The sequence below is a fragment of the Argentina silus genome, assembly GCF_951799395.1.
Source record: "Argentina silus genome assembly, contig: scaffold_106, whole genome shotgun sequence".
Classification (NCBI taxonomy): domain Eukaryota; kingdom Metazoa; phylum Chordata; class Actinopteri; order Argentiniformes; family Argentinidae; genus Argentina; species Argentina silus.
Window position 1 is genome coordinate 52,831 of NW_028152405.1, and position 15,000 is coordinate 67,830.

Below are 15,000 nucleotides of genomic sequence, written 5' to 3' on the forward strand. Positions count from 1 at the left end.
GCTGCTTGCTTCTATGTTGTGTTACTCTGCAGATGTTTGCTTTTATGCTGTTTTAAACTGTGTTGCTGCTTTCTTGGTCAGGGCTTCCTTGAAAAGGAAGGTCTCGTCATGTCAATGGGACTAACCCTAACCCTAACCCTAACCTAACCCTGGTAAAATTAAGGTTAAATAAGAAAAACTAAAAAGGACCTGAAGGTCGTGACGTCTCCTGAGGAGGTTTGATTACTGATTACTTGTTTATTCATGTTGTCTTTCTTCACATCTCCCCCACTCCCCTCCTCCTCCCCCCCTCCTCCCTCCCTCCCCTCCTCCTCCCCCCCTCCCCCCTCCACAGTGAGAATGTCAATGCGTACTGCCTCCACATTGCGGAGGACGATGGCGAGGTGGACACTGACTTCCCGCCCCTGGACTCTAACGAGCCCATCCACAAGTTTGGCTTCAGCACGCTGGCGCTGGTCCAGAAGTACTCCTCCCCCGGGATGGCCGCCAAACAGTCCCTGTTTGTACGCATGTAGGTACCACACACACACACACACACACATTTGCTCCATTAACAACATGTGGCGTCCATATTAGTTGGAATTCTACACAAAACAGAAAAAAATAAATTTTATTCTGGTTCCATAATACACTTGATCTCTCGTCAAAACACCGCTGCTTGATTACTGTACGTACCACAGAAATGTGTACCACACACACACACACACACACACGGCTGTGATGAGAGCATAGTTCCAGGCGTGTGTATATGTTCTCATCACAGCTGTGTGTGTGTGTATGTATGTCTCTGTGTGTGCGTGTGTGTGTGTGTGTCTGCATGTGTGTGTGTCTCTGCGTGTGTGTGTGTGTGTCTCTGCGTGTGTGTCTCTGCGTGTGTGTCTCTGCGTGTGTGTCTCTGCGTGTGTGTCTCTGCGTGTGTCTCTGTGTGTGTGTGTGTGTGTGTGTGTGTGTGTGTGTGTGTGTGTGTCTCTGCGTGTGTGTCTCTGCGTGTGTGTCTCTGCGTGTGTCTCTGTGTGTGTGTGTGTGTGTGTGTGTGTGTGTGTGTGTGTGTGTGTGTGTGTGTGTCTCTGTGTGTGTGTGTGTGTGTGTGTGTGTGTGTGTGTGTGTGTGTGTGTGTGTGTGTGTGTGTGTGTGTGTGTGTGTGTGTGTGTGTATTACAGCCCTTAGTTCTCAGTGTCTCCCATCTAATAAGCGATCCACAACGACAGGTCCATTAAACAGCCAATCACATTGGGATTATTCTGTGATGATGCGTTTCCTGTGGGTTGTAATTCTAGACGGCTCTCAGGTTCAGAGCTTGTGATTGGCTGTGCCTCCGAGGCTGCTCTGCCAGGGAGGAGTGTGTGTGTGTGTGTACTGTGTGTACTGTGTGTACTGTGTGTACTGTGTGTCTATACTGTGTGTCCTTGTCTGTGAACCATGCCAAAAAAAGAAAGTAATTCTTCCTTCTTCTAGCATTATGACTGCCTATACCCCTAACCCTAACTCCCTAACCCCTAACCCCTAACCCCCACCCCCTAACCCCTAACCCACAACCACCTAACCCCCAATCCCTAACCCCCTAACCCTCTAACCCCTAACCCCTAACCCCCAATCCCTAACCCCCTAACCCCTAACCCCCACCCCCTAACCCCTAACCCTAACTCCCTAACCCCTAACCCCTAACCCCCACCCCCTAACCCCTAACCCACAACCACCTAACCCCCAATCCCTAACCCCCTAACCCTCTAACCCTCTAACCCCTAACCCCCTAACCACCTAACCCCCTAACCCCCAACCCCCCTGGTGATGGTGGTGATGGTGGTGATGGTGGTGGTGGTGGTGGTGGTGGTGGTGGTGGTGGTGGTGGTGGTCGTGGTGTGGGAGAGGACAGGAAGGATGTTGACAGTGTTGTTATTCTGATCCGGCTCCGTCTGTCTTGTCTGGATTCAGGAGTATCTGGAGCAGGAAGGTTGCCCTGGACAACCACTATTATTACAATCACATGACGTTATGATGTAATATCTGTATGATTGACGGCCAGCTTAGCCAATCCCTGAGCTCTGATCCAGTGAGTGTGTGACGTGTGTGAGCCGTGTCCTCCTTGCCTGCTGGGACAGCGTAGTGATCCCTGCCTTCTAGACCAGGCCAGTGTTATCACATGACGTTATGATGTAATATCTGTATGATTGACGGCCAGCTTAGCCAATCCCTGAGCTCTGATCCAGTGAGTGTGTGACGTGTGTGAGCCGTGTCCTCCTTGCCTGCTGGGACAGCGTAGTGATCCCTGCCTTCTAGACCAGGCCAGTGTTCCTAGAGGAGGGGGGGCTCCCTGCCTTCTAGACCAGGCCAGTGTTCCTAGAGGAGAGGAGAGGGGGCTCCCTGCCTTCTAGACCAGGCCAGTGTTCCTAGAGGAGAGGGGGCTCCCTGCCTTCTAGACCAGGCCAGTGTTCCTAGAGGAGAGGGGGCTCCCTGCCTTCTAGACCAGGCCAGTGTTCCTAGAGGAGAGGGGGCTCCCTGCCTTCTAGACCAGGCCAGTGTTCCTAGAGGAGGGGGGGCTCCCTGCCTTCTAGACCAGGCCAGTGTTCCTAGAGGAGGGGGGGCTTCCTGCCTTCTAGACCAGGCCAGTGTTCCTAGAGGAGAGGGGGCTCCCTGCCTTCTAGACCAGGCCAGTGTTCCTAGAGGAGAGGGGGCTCCCTGCCTTCTAGACCAGGCCAGTGTTCCTAGAGGAGAGGGGGCTTCCTGCCTTCTAGACCAGGCCAGTGTTCCTAGAGGAGAGGGGGCTCCCTGCCTTCTAGACCAGGCCAGTGTTCCTAGAGGAGAGGGGGCTCCCTGCCTTCTAGACCAGGCCAGTGTTCCTAGAGGAGAGGAGAGGGGGCTCCCTGCCTTCTGGACCAGCCCAGTGTTCCTAGAGGAGGGGGGGCTCCCTGCCTTCTAGACCAGGCCAGTGTTCCTAGAGGAGAGGGGGCTCCCTGCCTTCTGGACCAGCCCAGTGTTCCTAGAGGAGGGGGGGCTCCCTGCCTTCTAGACCAGGCCAGTGTTCCTAGAGGAGGGGGGGCTCCCTGCCTTCTAGACCAGGCCAGTGTTCCTAGAGGAGAGGAGTGGAGGCTCCCTGCCTTCTAGACCAGGCCAGTGTTCCACTGTAGGTGCTGTTGTGTTTGAAGGTTATGTTCTGGAGCATGGTCATCCCACTCTGGTACGGTTCACTGTTTATTGGACAGAGACGATAGAGACAGACAGGAAGTAAGGAGGAGAGAGGATGTCAGCAGGACACGGGCCGGGTTCTGACCCATGCTGACATGTAGGACATGGTACCAGACCACTGGACCACCCCAGGACATGGTACCAGACCACTGGACCACCCCAGGCCATGGTACCAGACCACTGGACCACCCCAGGCCATGGTACCAGACCACAGTACTCTCTCTCAGAGGATGGCTGGATGTTCACAGATGTATGTGTGTGTCTCCCGTCCCGTCTCGTCCCCCGGGGACCCGTCCCCCTCCCCACTACAGTAATGCTGCTCACGGCTTCTCCCTGATCCCAGTGGACAGTCTGAAGGTGACCATGAAGGAGATCCTCCAGAAGGCCCTCAAGAAGAGGAAGGGCTCCCAGAAAGGATCAGGTCAGAACACGCTTACAACACACTTAGAATGCTTTGACAACACCGTAACAAGCACTGTCATATTTTTTTCAGGAAATAGAAAACTACCATCAAATAGTTTTGTGCGGACATGCACAATTGTGTGTGTGTGTGTCTCATTCCAGGTGTGAAGGGAGGCTGAGGGTTGCCAGGTGAGAACAGCAGGCGGAGGACAGGCAGCAGGGGAGGCTGGGGGAGGCAGAAATCGGAGGACGGGCTTGTTGTTATTCGCGGAAAGGAATTAGGAATGGTATTTGATTCTGAGAGGCAGGGGGGAGGCAGGAGGGGGAGACAGGGGGGGAGGCAGACAGAGGGAGGCAGGGGTGAGACATGGGGGAGGGAGGGGGAGACAGAGGCTAGATTCAGCCAGTGATTTCATTTCAAGACAGAATGTTTTCTTGTGGGTGATTGGGCACCGGCCGTTTAATGTGCCAGCTTGATATTAACAATAAAGATGGATAATCACTGAGATAAGTGATCTCAGCCTCGACAATCACACACACACACACATGCACAATACACACACACGCACACTACACACACACACACACACACACTACACTACACACATGCACAATACACACACACGCACACACACTACACACATGCACAATACACACACACGCACACACACACAGACACACACAGACACACAAACGCACACATGTTCTTTCAGCCTGTTCTATTCCCAGTGTGGATCAGAAGTGTGTGTGTGGCAGAACAGTGTATGTACAGTTGAAGTCGGAAGTTTACATACACTTAGGTTGAAGTCATTAAAACTCCACAGATTTCATGTTTACAAACTATAGTTTTGGCAAGTCGGTTAGGACTTCTACTTTGTGCATGACACAAGGAATTTTTTAATTGTTTATAGACAGATTATTTCACTTATAATTCACAATTCCAGTGGGTCAGAAGTTTTCATACACTAAGTTGACTGTGCCTTTAAACAGCTTGGAAAATTCCAGAAAATGATGTCATGGCTTTAGGAGCTTCTGACATCATTTGAGTCAACTGGAGGTGGACCTGTGGATGTATTTGAAGATCTACCTTCAAACTCAGTGCCTGTTTGCTTTATGTTTGGAGGAAAAAGGGGGGAGGATTGCAAGCCGAAGAACACCATCCCAACCGTGAAGCATGGGGGTGGCAGCATCATGTTGTGGGGGTGCTTTGCTGCAGGAGGGACTGGTGCACTTCACAACATAGATGGCATCATGAGGAAGGAAAATTATGTGAATATATTGAAGCAACATCTCAAGACATCAGCCAGGAAGTTAAAGCTTGGTCACAAATGGGCCTTCCAAATTTTACATTTTACATTTATGGCATTTAGCAGACGCCTTTATCCAAAGCGACTTACAACAATACATTTGAGTATAAATGGACAATGACCCAAAGTTGTGGCAAAATGGCTTAAGGACAACAGAGTCAAGGTATTGGAGTGGCCATCACAAAGCCCTGACCTCAATCCTATAGAAAATGTCTGGGCAGAACTGAAAAAGCGTGTAGGAGCAAGGAGGCCTACGACCCTGACCCAGTTCCACAGGTTCTGTCAGGGTTAGGGTTAGCTAACCCTAACCCTGGTTCTGTCAGGAGGAATGGGTTAGCTAACCCTAACCCTGGTTCTGTCAGGAGGAATGGGTTAGCTAACCCTAACCCTGGTTCTGTTAGGAGGAATGGGCCAAAATTCCACCAACTTATTGTGGGAAGCTTGTGGAAGGCTTCCCAAAATGTTTGACCCAAGTTAAACAATTTAAAGGCATTGTTACCAAATACTAACTAAGTGTCTGTAAACTTGTGACCCACTGGGAATGTGATGAAACAAATAAAAGCTGAAAGAAATAATTCTCTCAACTATTATTCTGACATTTCACATTCTTAAAATAAAGTAGTGATCCTAACCGACCTAAGACAGGGAATGTTTACTAGGATTAAATGTCAGGAATTGTGAAAAATGTTGAAATGTATTTGTCTACGATGTGTGTAGACTTCAACTGGATGTGGTTTATCATTGAGATCCCAGCGTGTCACAGCAGAGAGGGGTTCTGGGTTCAGCCCAGTGTGTCTGCTCTGGTGCACTGGTTCATACCGCTGGAGCTCAGGTGTGTGTTGTGTGTGTGTGTGTGTGTGTGTGTGTGTGTGTGTGTGTGTGTGTGTGTGTCAGGTGATGGTGGAGATTTAGTTCTATATCCATCTCTAGACCAGGGTCTGAGTGATGGTGATTAGGTCGTGGTCCAGTGTCTGTGGAAAATTGGCCAGTTGATAACCACACACACACACACACACAATCAAGTGAAGGCTACTCTCTCATTTACATTTAGATGAGTATTGATTATTTATTTACTCAGTAGAGTGAGACTCTTTTCCAATCTTCTCTGTCTCTACTTCTCTTTTTCAATGTCTCTCTCTCTTTTCTCTTCACAGAGATTCAAGGTCTCGCCCACCTGGTTGTGGTTGAGGTTGAATGACTATTTGTGCGTGTGTGTGTGTGTGGGTGCGTGCGTGCGTGCGTGCGTGTGTGCGTGTGCAGATAACGGTGTTGAACAGGGCTCTGGTAGCTTTATCAGGCTTGGGCTGCTGCCATCTGGGGAGGGGGGGGGGGGGGGAGACAGAGAGAGACAGACAGGGAGAGACAGGGAGAGAGACAGGGAGAGACAGGGAGAGAGAGAGACAGCCAGACAGGGAGAGAGACAGGGAGAGAGGGAGAGAGACAGACAGGGAGAGACAGGGAGAGAGACAGGGAGAGAGAGAGACAGCCAGACAGGGAGAGAGACAGGGAGAGACAGGGAGAGAGAGAGAGGTCATGTCCTTCCCAACCAGCTCCTCAGCTGCTCTCTGTCCTGCAGGAGAAGGTCACTCTCCCTGTTCTCTATCAGTCACACAAATCAAATCAGACTTTATTTAGATTTTTATTTAGATTTAGATTTATATAGCGCCTTTCCTGCAAAATTGCAATACAAGGTGCTTAACAATACAGTGAAAATAAACATTAATATAAGGACATGATAGTATAGGAAATAGGAGACATGGTAGAACAGAGACCAGCGCAGCACAGTAGAAGAGGCTACATTAAAATAAGATGGATTAAGAGAAAGATAAGATAAAACGCTATCTTCAGATTTCTTTTAAAGGCGTTTCCAGTTGGTGAGGCCCTCAGCTCCTCTGGCAGGCTGTTCCTCTGGCAGGCTGTTCCAGAGGCCAGGTTTCAGATGGTGAGGCCCTCAGCTCCTCTGGCAGGCTGTTAGGGTTAGGGTTAGGTTAGGTTAGGTTCCTAACCCTAACCCTCAGCTCCTCTGGCAGGCTGTTCCTCTGGCAGGCTGTTCCAGAGGCCAGGTTTCAGATGGTGAGGCCCTCAGCTCCTCTGGCAGGCTGTTCCTCTGGCAGGCTGCTCCTGAGGCCAGGACCAGAGACACTAAATGCCGCCTCCCCGTAGTTGTTTGTCCTCAACCAGGGAACCACTGAAAGACCAGAGGACCTGAGTGATCTAGAGGACCTGAGTGATCTAGAGGACCTGAGTGATCTAGAGGGAGCATATATTAAAACATGTCTGACAAGTATTCAGGCACTAGTCCATTGAGTGATTTGAACACCAATAAAGGATCTTATAATCTATCCTAAAACTGACAGGCAACCAATGATTCAAGATTCAAGATTCAAAGTGTTTATTATCATATGCACAGTAGAAAACATGTTTCCCTGTACAACGAAATTCTTGCTTTGCTGTCCGCAGAATGCCAACCAATGTAAAATATACAATACAAAAGAATATACAATATATACTAAACAAATGTACAAGACAGCAAAATTTAAGGCATAAAATAAAATAGCAGCAATAATAATAATAAAACAGTGCAAACGTAGCAGTGCAATTATGCAAACTGGTTATGAGGTAGTAAGGTTATATTAATCTCCTATGGGTTGTTTAGGAGCCTGGTGGCAGTGGGAAAGAAGGAGTTCTTCAGTCTGGTGGTCCTGCATTTAACACTTCTGTACCTCCGGCCTGAGGGTAGAAGTGTGAACAGTCCGTGCTGGGGGTGGGTGGGGTCCTTGAGGATGGAGGCGGCTCTCCTGTGGACTCTGCGGTGGTAGATGCTCTGCAGGGAGGGCAGTGGAGTCCTGGTGATTTTCTCAGCGGTCTTCACCACTCCCTGCAGGCGTCTGCGGTCCATAGCAGTAGTGCTGCCGTACCACACAGTGATGCAGCTAGTTAGGATGCTCTCAACAATGCAGCTGTAGAAGTTGCTGAGGATCTTGGGCGACATGCCAAACTTCCTCAGCCTCCTCAGAAAGTACAGCCGCTGTTGGGCCTTCTTAACCAGCTGAGTGGTGTTAAGTGTCCAGGTGAGGTCCTCGCTGATGTGGACGCCCAGGTATTTGAAACTGCTCACCCTCTCTACTTCGAGTTCCCGGATGTACAGTGGCCGATGAGGTCCCCTCTTCTTCCTCATGTCCACTATCATCTCCTTCATCTTGTCCGTATTGAGGGTGAGGTTGTTGTCCTCGCACCATGTTACCAGACTGGCCACCTCCCTCCTGTAAGCCGCTTCGTCCCCGCCAGTGATGCATCCTATCACTGCGGTGTCGTCTGCAAACTTTAGGATGATGTTGTCCTTGTGGGAGCGACACAGTCGCCAATGAAGGGACTTTAGGACAGGTGAGATGTGTGCTCTGCTTCTGGTCTTGGTCGGTACACATGCTGCTGCATTCTGAATGATCTGGAGCTCATTTAGAGCTTTCTGAGGTAGAGCAGAAAGGAGAGCGTTGCAGTAATCAAGCTGCTAGTTAAAGCATGTAGAAGTCTCTCAGTATCTGACTGGTTAAAGCATGTAGAAGTCTCTCAGTATCTGACTAGTTAAAGCATGTAGAAATCTCTCAGTATCTGACTGGGAGAGAAACGGTTGCAATATTTCTAAGGTGATAAAAGGTGGTTTTAGTGAGATTATTGATGTGAGATTCAAAATTCAAATCAGGGTCTAGAAGCACGCCAAGATTTTTTGCTAGGGGTTTGGCATTTTGTTCCAAACACACACACACACACACACACACACAGAGCATTGATGATTGTAAATCATGTTCATGCTAGGTTGTGTACAGGACTGGCGAAGTATGAAATAAATAAATAAATGAAATAAAGCACTGAGTGTCCAAATCAAGTGTCTGTCCTCTGGCCTCTGGCCTCTGTTGTCTTACTCATGTTCTGCAGGTTCTGTTCACCCTGTGTGTCTGTTGTTAATCCTGTCTGTGTGTGTCTGTTGTTAACCCTGTGTGTCTGTTGTTGACCCTGTGTGTGTGTGTGTCTGTTGTTAACCCTGTCTGTGGTTCTGCAGGTCCCATGTATCGTCTGGAGCGTCAGACTGAGCCCAACCTAGCAGTGGACCTGGACTGCACCCTGGAGAGCCAGAACACCCTGGAGTTCTGCCTGGTCAGAGAGAACAGTGAGTAGCTCTCAAACCCTCCATCCGTCCGTCTGTCTGTCTGTCTATCTATCTATCTATCTATCTATCTACTGTATCTATACTACCTTATGTAACTGCTCAGAGAGAACAGTGGGTATCAATCTATCCTGTTAATACGACCACAGTGTTATCCTGGTTACCACACACAGCTAACCCGCCCCCCCCCCCCAGGTTCCAGGGGAGAGGAGAGCTCAGAGGAGGATCCTCCTATAGACATCACCACGGTGCAGGACATGCTGAGCAGTCACCACTACAAGTCCTTCAAGATCAGCATGATCCACAAGCTACGCTTCACCACAGACGTCCAACTAGGTAATACATATACAGACCACAACACAGACCTCAACACAGACCACAACACAGACCTCAAGGAGGGAGGAGGGGAGAGGCAGGAAAGGATAGGGAGAAGGGGGAGAAGAGAGCAGGGAGAAGACATTCCACGTATTACAGTGAGCCCGTCCTCCGATTTCTACCTCCACCAGCCTCCCCTATTCTGGACTGCTAAGGCAGTTATGCTGAATGAATTGGATTTACCCAAGATAGACCCAGAACATAACCAACTCTGACAACAGGTTTATGGTCATTTATGTTGTTGAATTTCAATAACGAGGTTAGGTAGGCCGGGAGTTCACACAGACTGGCTTTATACACAAACAGGAGTAATGAAGAGATCTACTTTAACGAGGTCCAGCCAACCATCTGGTAAAGGATGCAATGATGAGTATTAAAACCATCACCTGTGGTAAAGTGAAGGGCGCTATGGTAGACGGCATCCACAGGTTTAAGAGTCGTGGCTGCTGCACTTCAGTAGATGACATCACCAGAATCAAGCACTGGTATAAAGGCTGATTGTACAATCTGCTTCCTGTTGTTCAGGAAAAGGCAAGATCTATTCCTAGAAAAGACGCCCTCCTTAAATCTTGGCTTTTTAACAAGCTCCTCCGGATGTTTTCTGAACGTCAAGTCTTTGTCAAACCAGATGCCAGGTATTTATACAGGTATTTATACAGGTATTTGACTGGGAGTTGACCAGGAACTCCAACACTTGGATATTGGGCGGTAGTTATCTAGGTCGGAGGGGTCACCAGGTTTATGGAGAGGGAGCGCATGGGATGCCTTCTTTGACCAGCTCACCCTAGTGCCCTACAGAGGGAGGAGAGGGAGGAGGGAGGGGGGAGGGAGGAGGGAGGAGAGGAGGGAGAGAGGGAGGGGGGAGAGAGGAGGGGGAGAGGAGGAGGGAGAGAGGAGAGGAGGAGGGGTGAACAGAGAAGCCTCCTCAGTCCTCAGTGATGAAACCTTTGTAGTTTCCTCCATCAAAACTAACCCTAACCATAATCCTAACTAACCCTAACCCTAACTAACCCTAACCCTAATCCTAACTAACCCTAACCTTAATCCTAACTAACCCTAACCCTAACCAACCCTAACTAACCCTAACCCTAGCCCTAACCCTAACCCTAACCCTACCCTAGCCCTAGCCCTAAACCTTTGTAGTTTCCTCCATCAAAACTGATCACAGAGCTCCCTGTTCTCTCCCAGAAGGCCGTGCAGCAGGCTGGTGGTCGTAGCTTGATAGACAGCTCACATTAACCTCCCTGACTGACAGCTGTCACTCATGTCATAGAACAACGCTCCTGTCGGTGTGTGTGTGTGTGTGAGTGTGAGTGAGTGAGTTGAAGATGTCTCCCGTCAGTTGTGGAGGGAATTTAAGATGCTGTTTTTATGGTAGAATAAAATAATAATCAGATATATGAGCTCGTTAAAGTGATTCAGCAATAAATACCAACACTGTTCTGATGCCTCCTAGCTTTGGCTCAATGTTAGTTATGGTTGTATCAACGTTAGTTATGGTTGTATCAACGTTAGTTATGGTTGTATCAACGTTAGTTATGGTTAGGCAAGAGCTTAGAAAGAACAGAAAACGTGATTTGCCAAGGTTTGACTGCTCTCTCTTTCTATCCCTCTCTCCCTCCTCTCTCCATCCCTCTCTCCCTCCCTCCCTCCCTCATCCCTCCCTCCCTCTCTTCCTCCCTCCATCCCTCTCTCCCTCCCTCCCTCCCTCCTCCCTCCATCCCTCCATCCCTCTCTCCACCCAGGTATCTCTGGAGAGAAGGTGGAGATCGACCCAGTGACCAATCAGAAGACGAGTACTAAGTTCTGGATCCGTCAGAAGCCGATCTCCATCGACTCGGACCACCTCTGCGCCTGCGACCTCGTGGAGGAGAGAAGCCCTAGTGAGTCACACTACTCTAGATGTGTGTGTGTGTGTGTGTGTGTGTGTGTGTGTGTGTGTGTGTGTGTGTGTGTGTGTGTGTGTGTGTGTGTGTGTGTGTGTGTGTGTGTGTGTGTGTGTGTGTGTGTGTGTGTGTGTGTGTGTGTGTTAGAGGTGTGTGTTAGGGGTGTGTGTGTGTGTGTTAGGGGTGTGTGTGTGTGTGTGTTAGAGGTGTGTGTGTGTGTGTGTTAGGGGTGTAGCGATTCACTGATCGGTTCAATGATCTAGGATACGGCTGCACCGTTTGAGACCGCAGATCACAGATGTCATTATTAATCACAGTCATCATTAATGTGGTTGGTTTCATGTTGTGAAGCGTCATTCCTACTCTCTTAATTCTGGAGTTACAATATATAAATTATATATATAATATATAATATATGTCCAATCACAGCCCAGGTCTTTCTGCACAAGCACATATTACAATCAGACTGTTACTGGAGACTGGCCATTTACTGGGAGTTTTACAGTGTCTGGTCTGGGTCTGGGTCTGGTCTGGGTCTGGTCTGGTCTGGTCTGGGTCTGGTCTGGTCTGGGTCTGGTCTGGTGTGTTCATTGTGGCCGCCAACCAGTCAAAATAAACAACAACTACTATTATTGTCCTTTGAGCTGAAGTGTTGGAGGACAGTGTTGAACCAGTCTGAAGTGTTGGAGGACAGTGTTGAACCAGTCTGAAGTGTTGGAGGACAGTGTTGAACCAGTCTGAAGTGTTGGAGGACACAGTGTTGAACCAGTCTGAAGTGTTGGAGGACACAGTGTTGAACCAGTCTGAAGTGTTGGAGGACAGTGTTGAACCAGTCTGGTTCTATATATCTACACTTCAGGTTCTATAAAAAAGAGGCAGTCTGGACAGAAGCCTTGAGATTGTGAAACTGTAGAGCATCAAGAACTCAGAACCACCAACCAGTCATCATCTGACACACTGTTAGGAGGTGTTTTAAGATGTTGTCTTAGTCCATAAGGAGCTTTTGCCAGTTGAAAACAAGGCACTGAATACTTGTGTGGAAATAATCACAGTGACGTGTTTGGAAGATGAATATTTAGACTAACCCTAACCCATGTATGGAGATGCATGTGGAATGGGAAAGATTCACACCCCTTGTCTGTGCGTGCGTGCGTGCGTGCGTGCGTTTGTCTGTTAACCATCAACTCCTGTCGTGTGTAATGAAGCCTTGGAGACGAGGCCTCAGTGCTGCAGTGAGGAGATCTGACGCAGAGCTAGCTTCTGTGTGTGTGTGTGTGTGTGTGTGTGTGTGTGTGTGTGTGTGTGTGTGTGTGTGTGTGTGTGTGTGTGTGTGTGTGTGTGTGTGTGTGTGTGTGTGTGTGTGTGTGTGTGTGTGTGTGTGTGTGTGTGTGTGTGTGTGTGTGTGTGTGTGTGTGTGTGTGTGTGTGCTGTAGAAGCTGCTTTAATCAGTGCAGCCGTCTCCCGTCCGTTCACACTGCATTACCCCCCTCCCCCCACTGATCCTTATCTACACCCCTGATGTATGTTGGGGAGGGGGGAGGGAGGGGGAGGTATCTAGTGGAAGCGTAGTGTTAGAATGAATGAGGTCGCCTGTTCACAGGGGGAATGGGAGATGGAGATTGTGTGTGTGCTTAGCGTTCTCAGGAGAGAGTAACAGCGTTTTAGTCCTGTGGAGGGTTTACATGGTTTCATACTGTGTACAGTCTGTAGCTGTAGCAGCTACACCTGTCACTCCTCCATCACCTCACCTCCACTCCTCCATCACCTCACCTCCATCACTACCTCCATCACCTCACTCCACCTCACCTCCACTCCTCCATCACCTCCATCACTACCTCCATCACCTCACCCCACCTCACCTCCATTCCTCCATCACCTCCATCACTACCTCCATCACCTCACCCCACCTCACCTCCACTCCTCCCTCACCTCACCTCCATCACTACCTCCATCACCTCACCCCACCTCACCTCCACTCCTCCATCACCTCACCTCACCTCCATCACCTCACCTCACCTCCACTCCTCCATCACCTCACCTCACCTCCATCACCTCACCTCACCTCCATCACTACCTCCATCACCTCACCCCACCTCACCTCCATCACTACCTCCATCACCTCACCCCACCTCACCTCCACTCCTCCATAACCTCACCTCACCTCCATCACTACCTCCATCACCTCACCCCACCTCACCTCCACTCCTCCATCACCTCACCTCACCATCACTACCTCCATCACCTCACCTCCACTTCAACTCCTCCATCACTACCACCTCCACCATCACCACCATCACCACTATCACCACCATCACCACCTCCACCATCCCCACCTCCACCACCATCACCATCACCACCACCATCATCATCACCACCATCACCACCTCCACCATCACCACCATCATCATCCCCACCTCCACCACCATCACCACCATCACCACCACCACCTCGGTTGCCAGTCTGACAGATATGGTTAACTTAGAACAGTTGAAGAGGGGATGTTTCAGATGTGATGTTGAAGAGGGGATGTTTCAGATGTGAGGTTGAAGAGGGGATGTTTCAGGTGTGAGGTTGAAGAGGGGATGTTTCAGATGTGAGGTTGAAGAGGGGATGTTTCAGATGTGAGGTTGAAGAGGGGATGTTTCAGATGTGATGTTGAAGAGGGGATGTTTCAGCTGAGAGGACGTTGTTTTACTGAGAGTCGCCATGACGTCTGAAGCCTAACGAGGACAATAGGCAGTTTCAGCCCCGCCCACTTACATATCTTAGTCCAATAAAACATCTGTATTGAGGAAAACAGGAATGACTTTTTGGAACTATTTCAGTCCTCTAGTAATTTCATTGGCGCCACTCTTCTAATATACCACTCTGAGACCACTCTGAGACCACTCTGAGACCACACGAAGATGAATGAAGGCCAGCTAATGCAGGAGGAGATGGGGGGGGGGGGGGGGGGTAGTGTGTAAATGATGACAGTGAAACCTGATCCTGGGTCTGTGGTTGGAAGGAAGAAAGGCCTGATTGAGTTTAAACAGGAAACATGTGTCTGAGAACCACTTAAACCTCCTATAGACCTTTAATCAGCCCCATACCAGACCACTGCTCACACACACACACACACACACACACACACACACTCACACTCACACTCACGCACGCACGCACACACACACACGCCACCCTACACACATGCACGCACGCACACACACACACACACACACACATAGATACACACACATTCGACTCTCTCTGTCCACAGACCTCAAGGCCGGCAGCTGAGAGGAAATGGAGAAAAACTGGCCTCCCTGATTACCTAAAACCTTATCTCTCTCTCCTCCTCAACTACACCTATGCTGCATCAGCTGCTAAAGCTTCTTACTACCATTCCAAAATTCAAACCTCTTCCTCTGACGCAAGGAAACTGTTCTCCACATTTCCTCACTCCTCAACCCACCTCCTCCCCCTCCTCCCTCCTCCCTGTCTGTGGATGACTTTGTCACCTACTTTGAAAGGAAGGTTGATGACATTAGCAGCTCTTTCTCTCTACCTCTCACCAACACTGCTACCTCTCCTCCTAAACCCACTGTGCTACACCCGGTCTCTGGTTTATCAGATTTTTCCCCCCTCTCCCCTGATGATATTCTAAAACTGGTCACATCCAAGCGGGCAACCACCTGCCCCCTCA

At 49.4% G+C, this 15,000-nt stretch overlaps 1 protein-coding gene across 3 annotated transcripts in view; it reads left to right on the forward strand.

Moving 5' to 3' along the window:
- The window catches only part of mapkap1 (MAPK associated protein 1), a 28,741-nt gene that overhangs the window by 9,852 nt on the left and 3,889 nt on the right, over positions 1-15,000 (forward strand). For all 3 annotated transcript variants that reach the window (XM_083698103.1, XM_083698104.1, XM_083698105.1), the window contains 5 exons: positions 335-511; positions 3,495-3,604; positions 8,950-9,057; positions 9,250-9,390; positions 11,175-11,312. In XM_083698103.1, the coding sequence (XP_083554229.1) occupies positions 335-511; positions 3,495-3,604; positions 8,950-9,057; positions 9,250-9,390; positions 11,175-11,312 (674 nt within the window). The remainder of the gene's footprint in view (positions 1-334; positions 512-3,494; positions 3,605-8,949; positions 9,058-9,249; positions 9,391-11,174; positions 11,313-15,000) is intronic.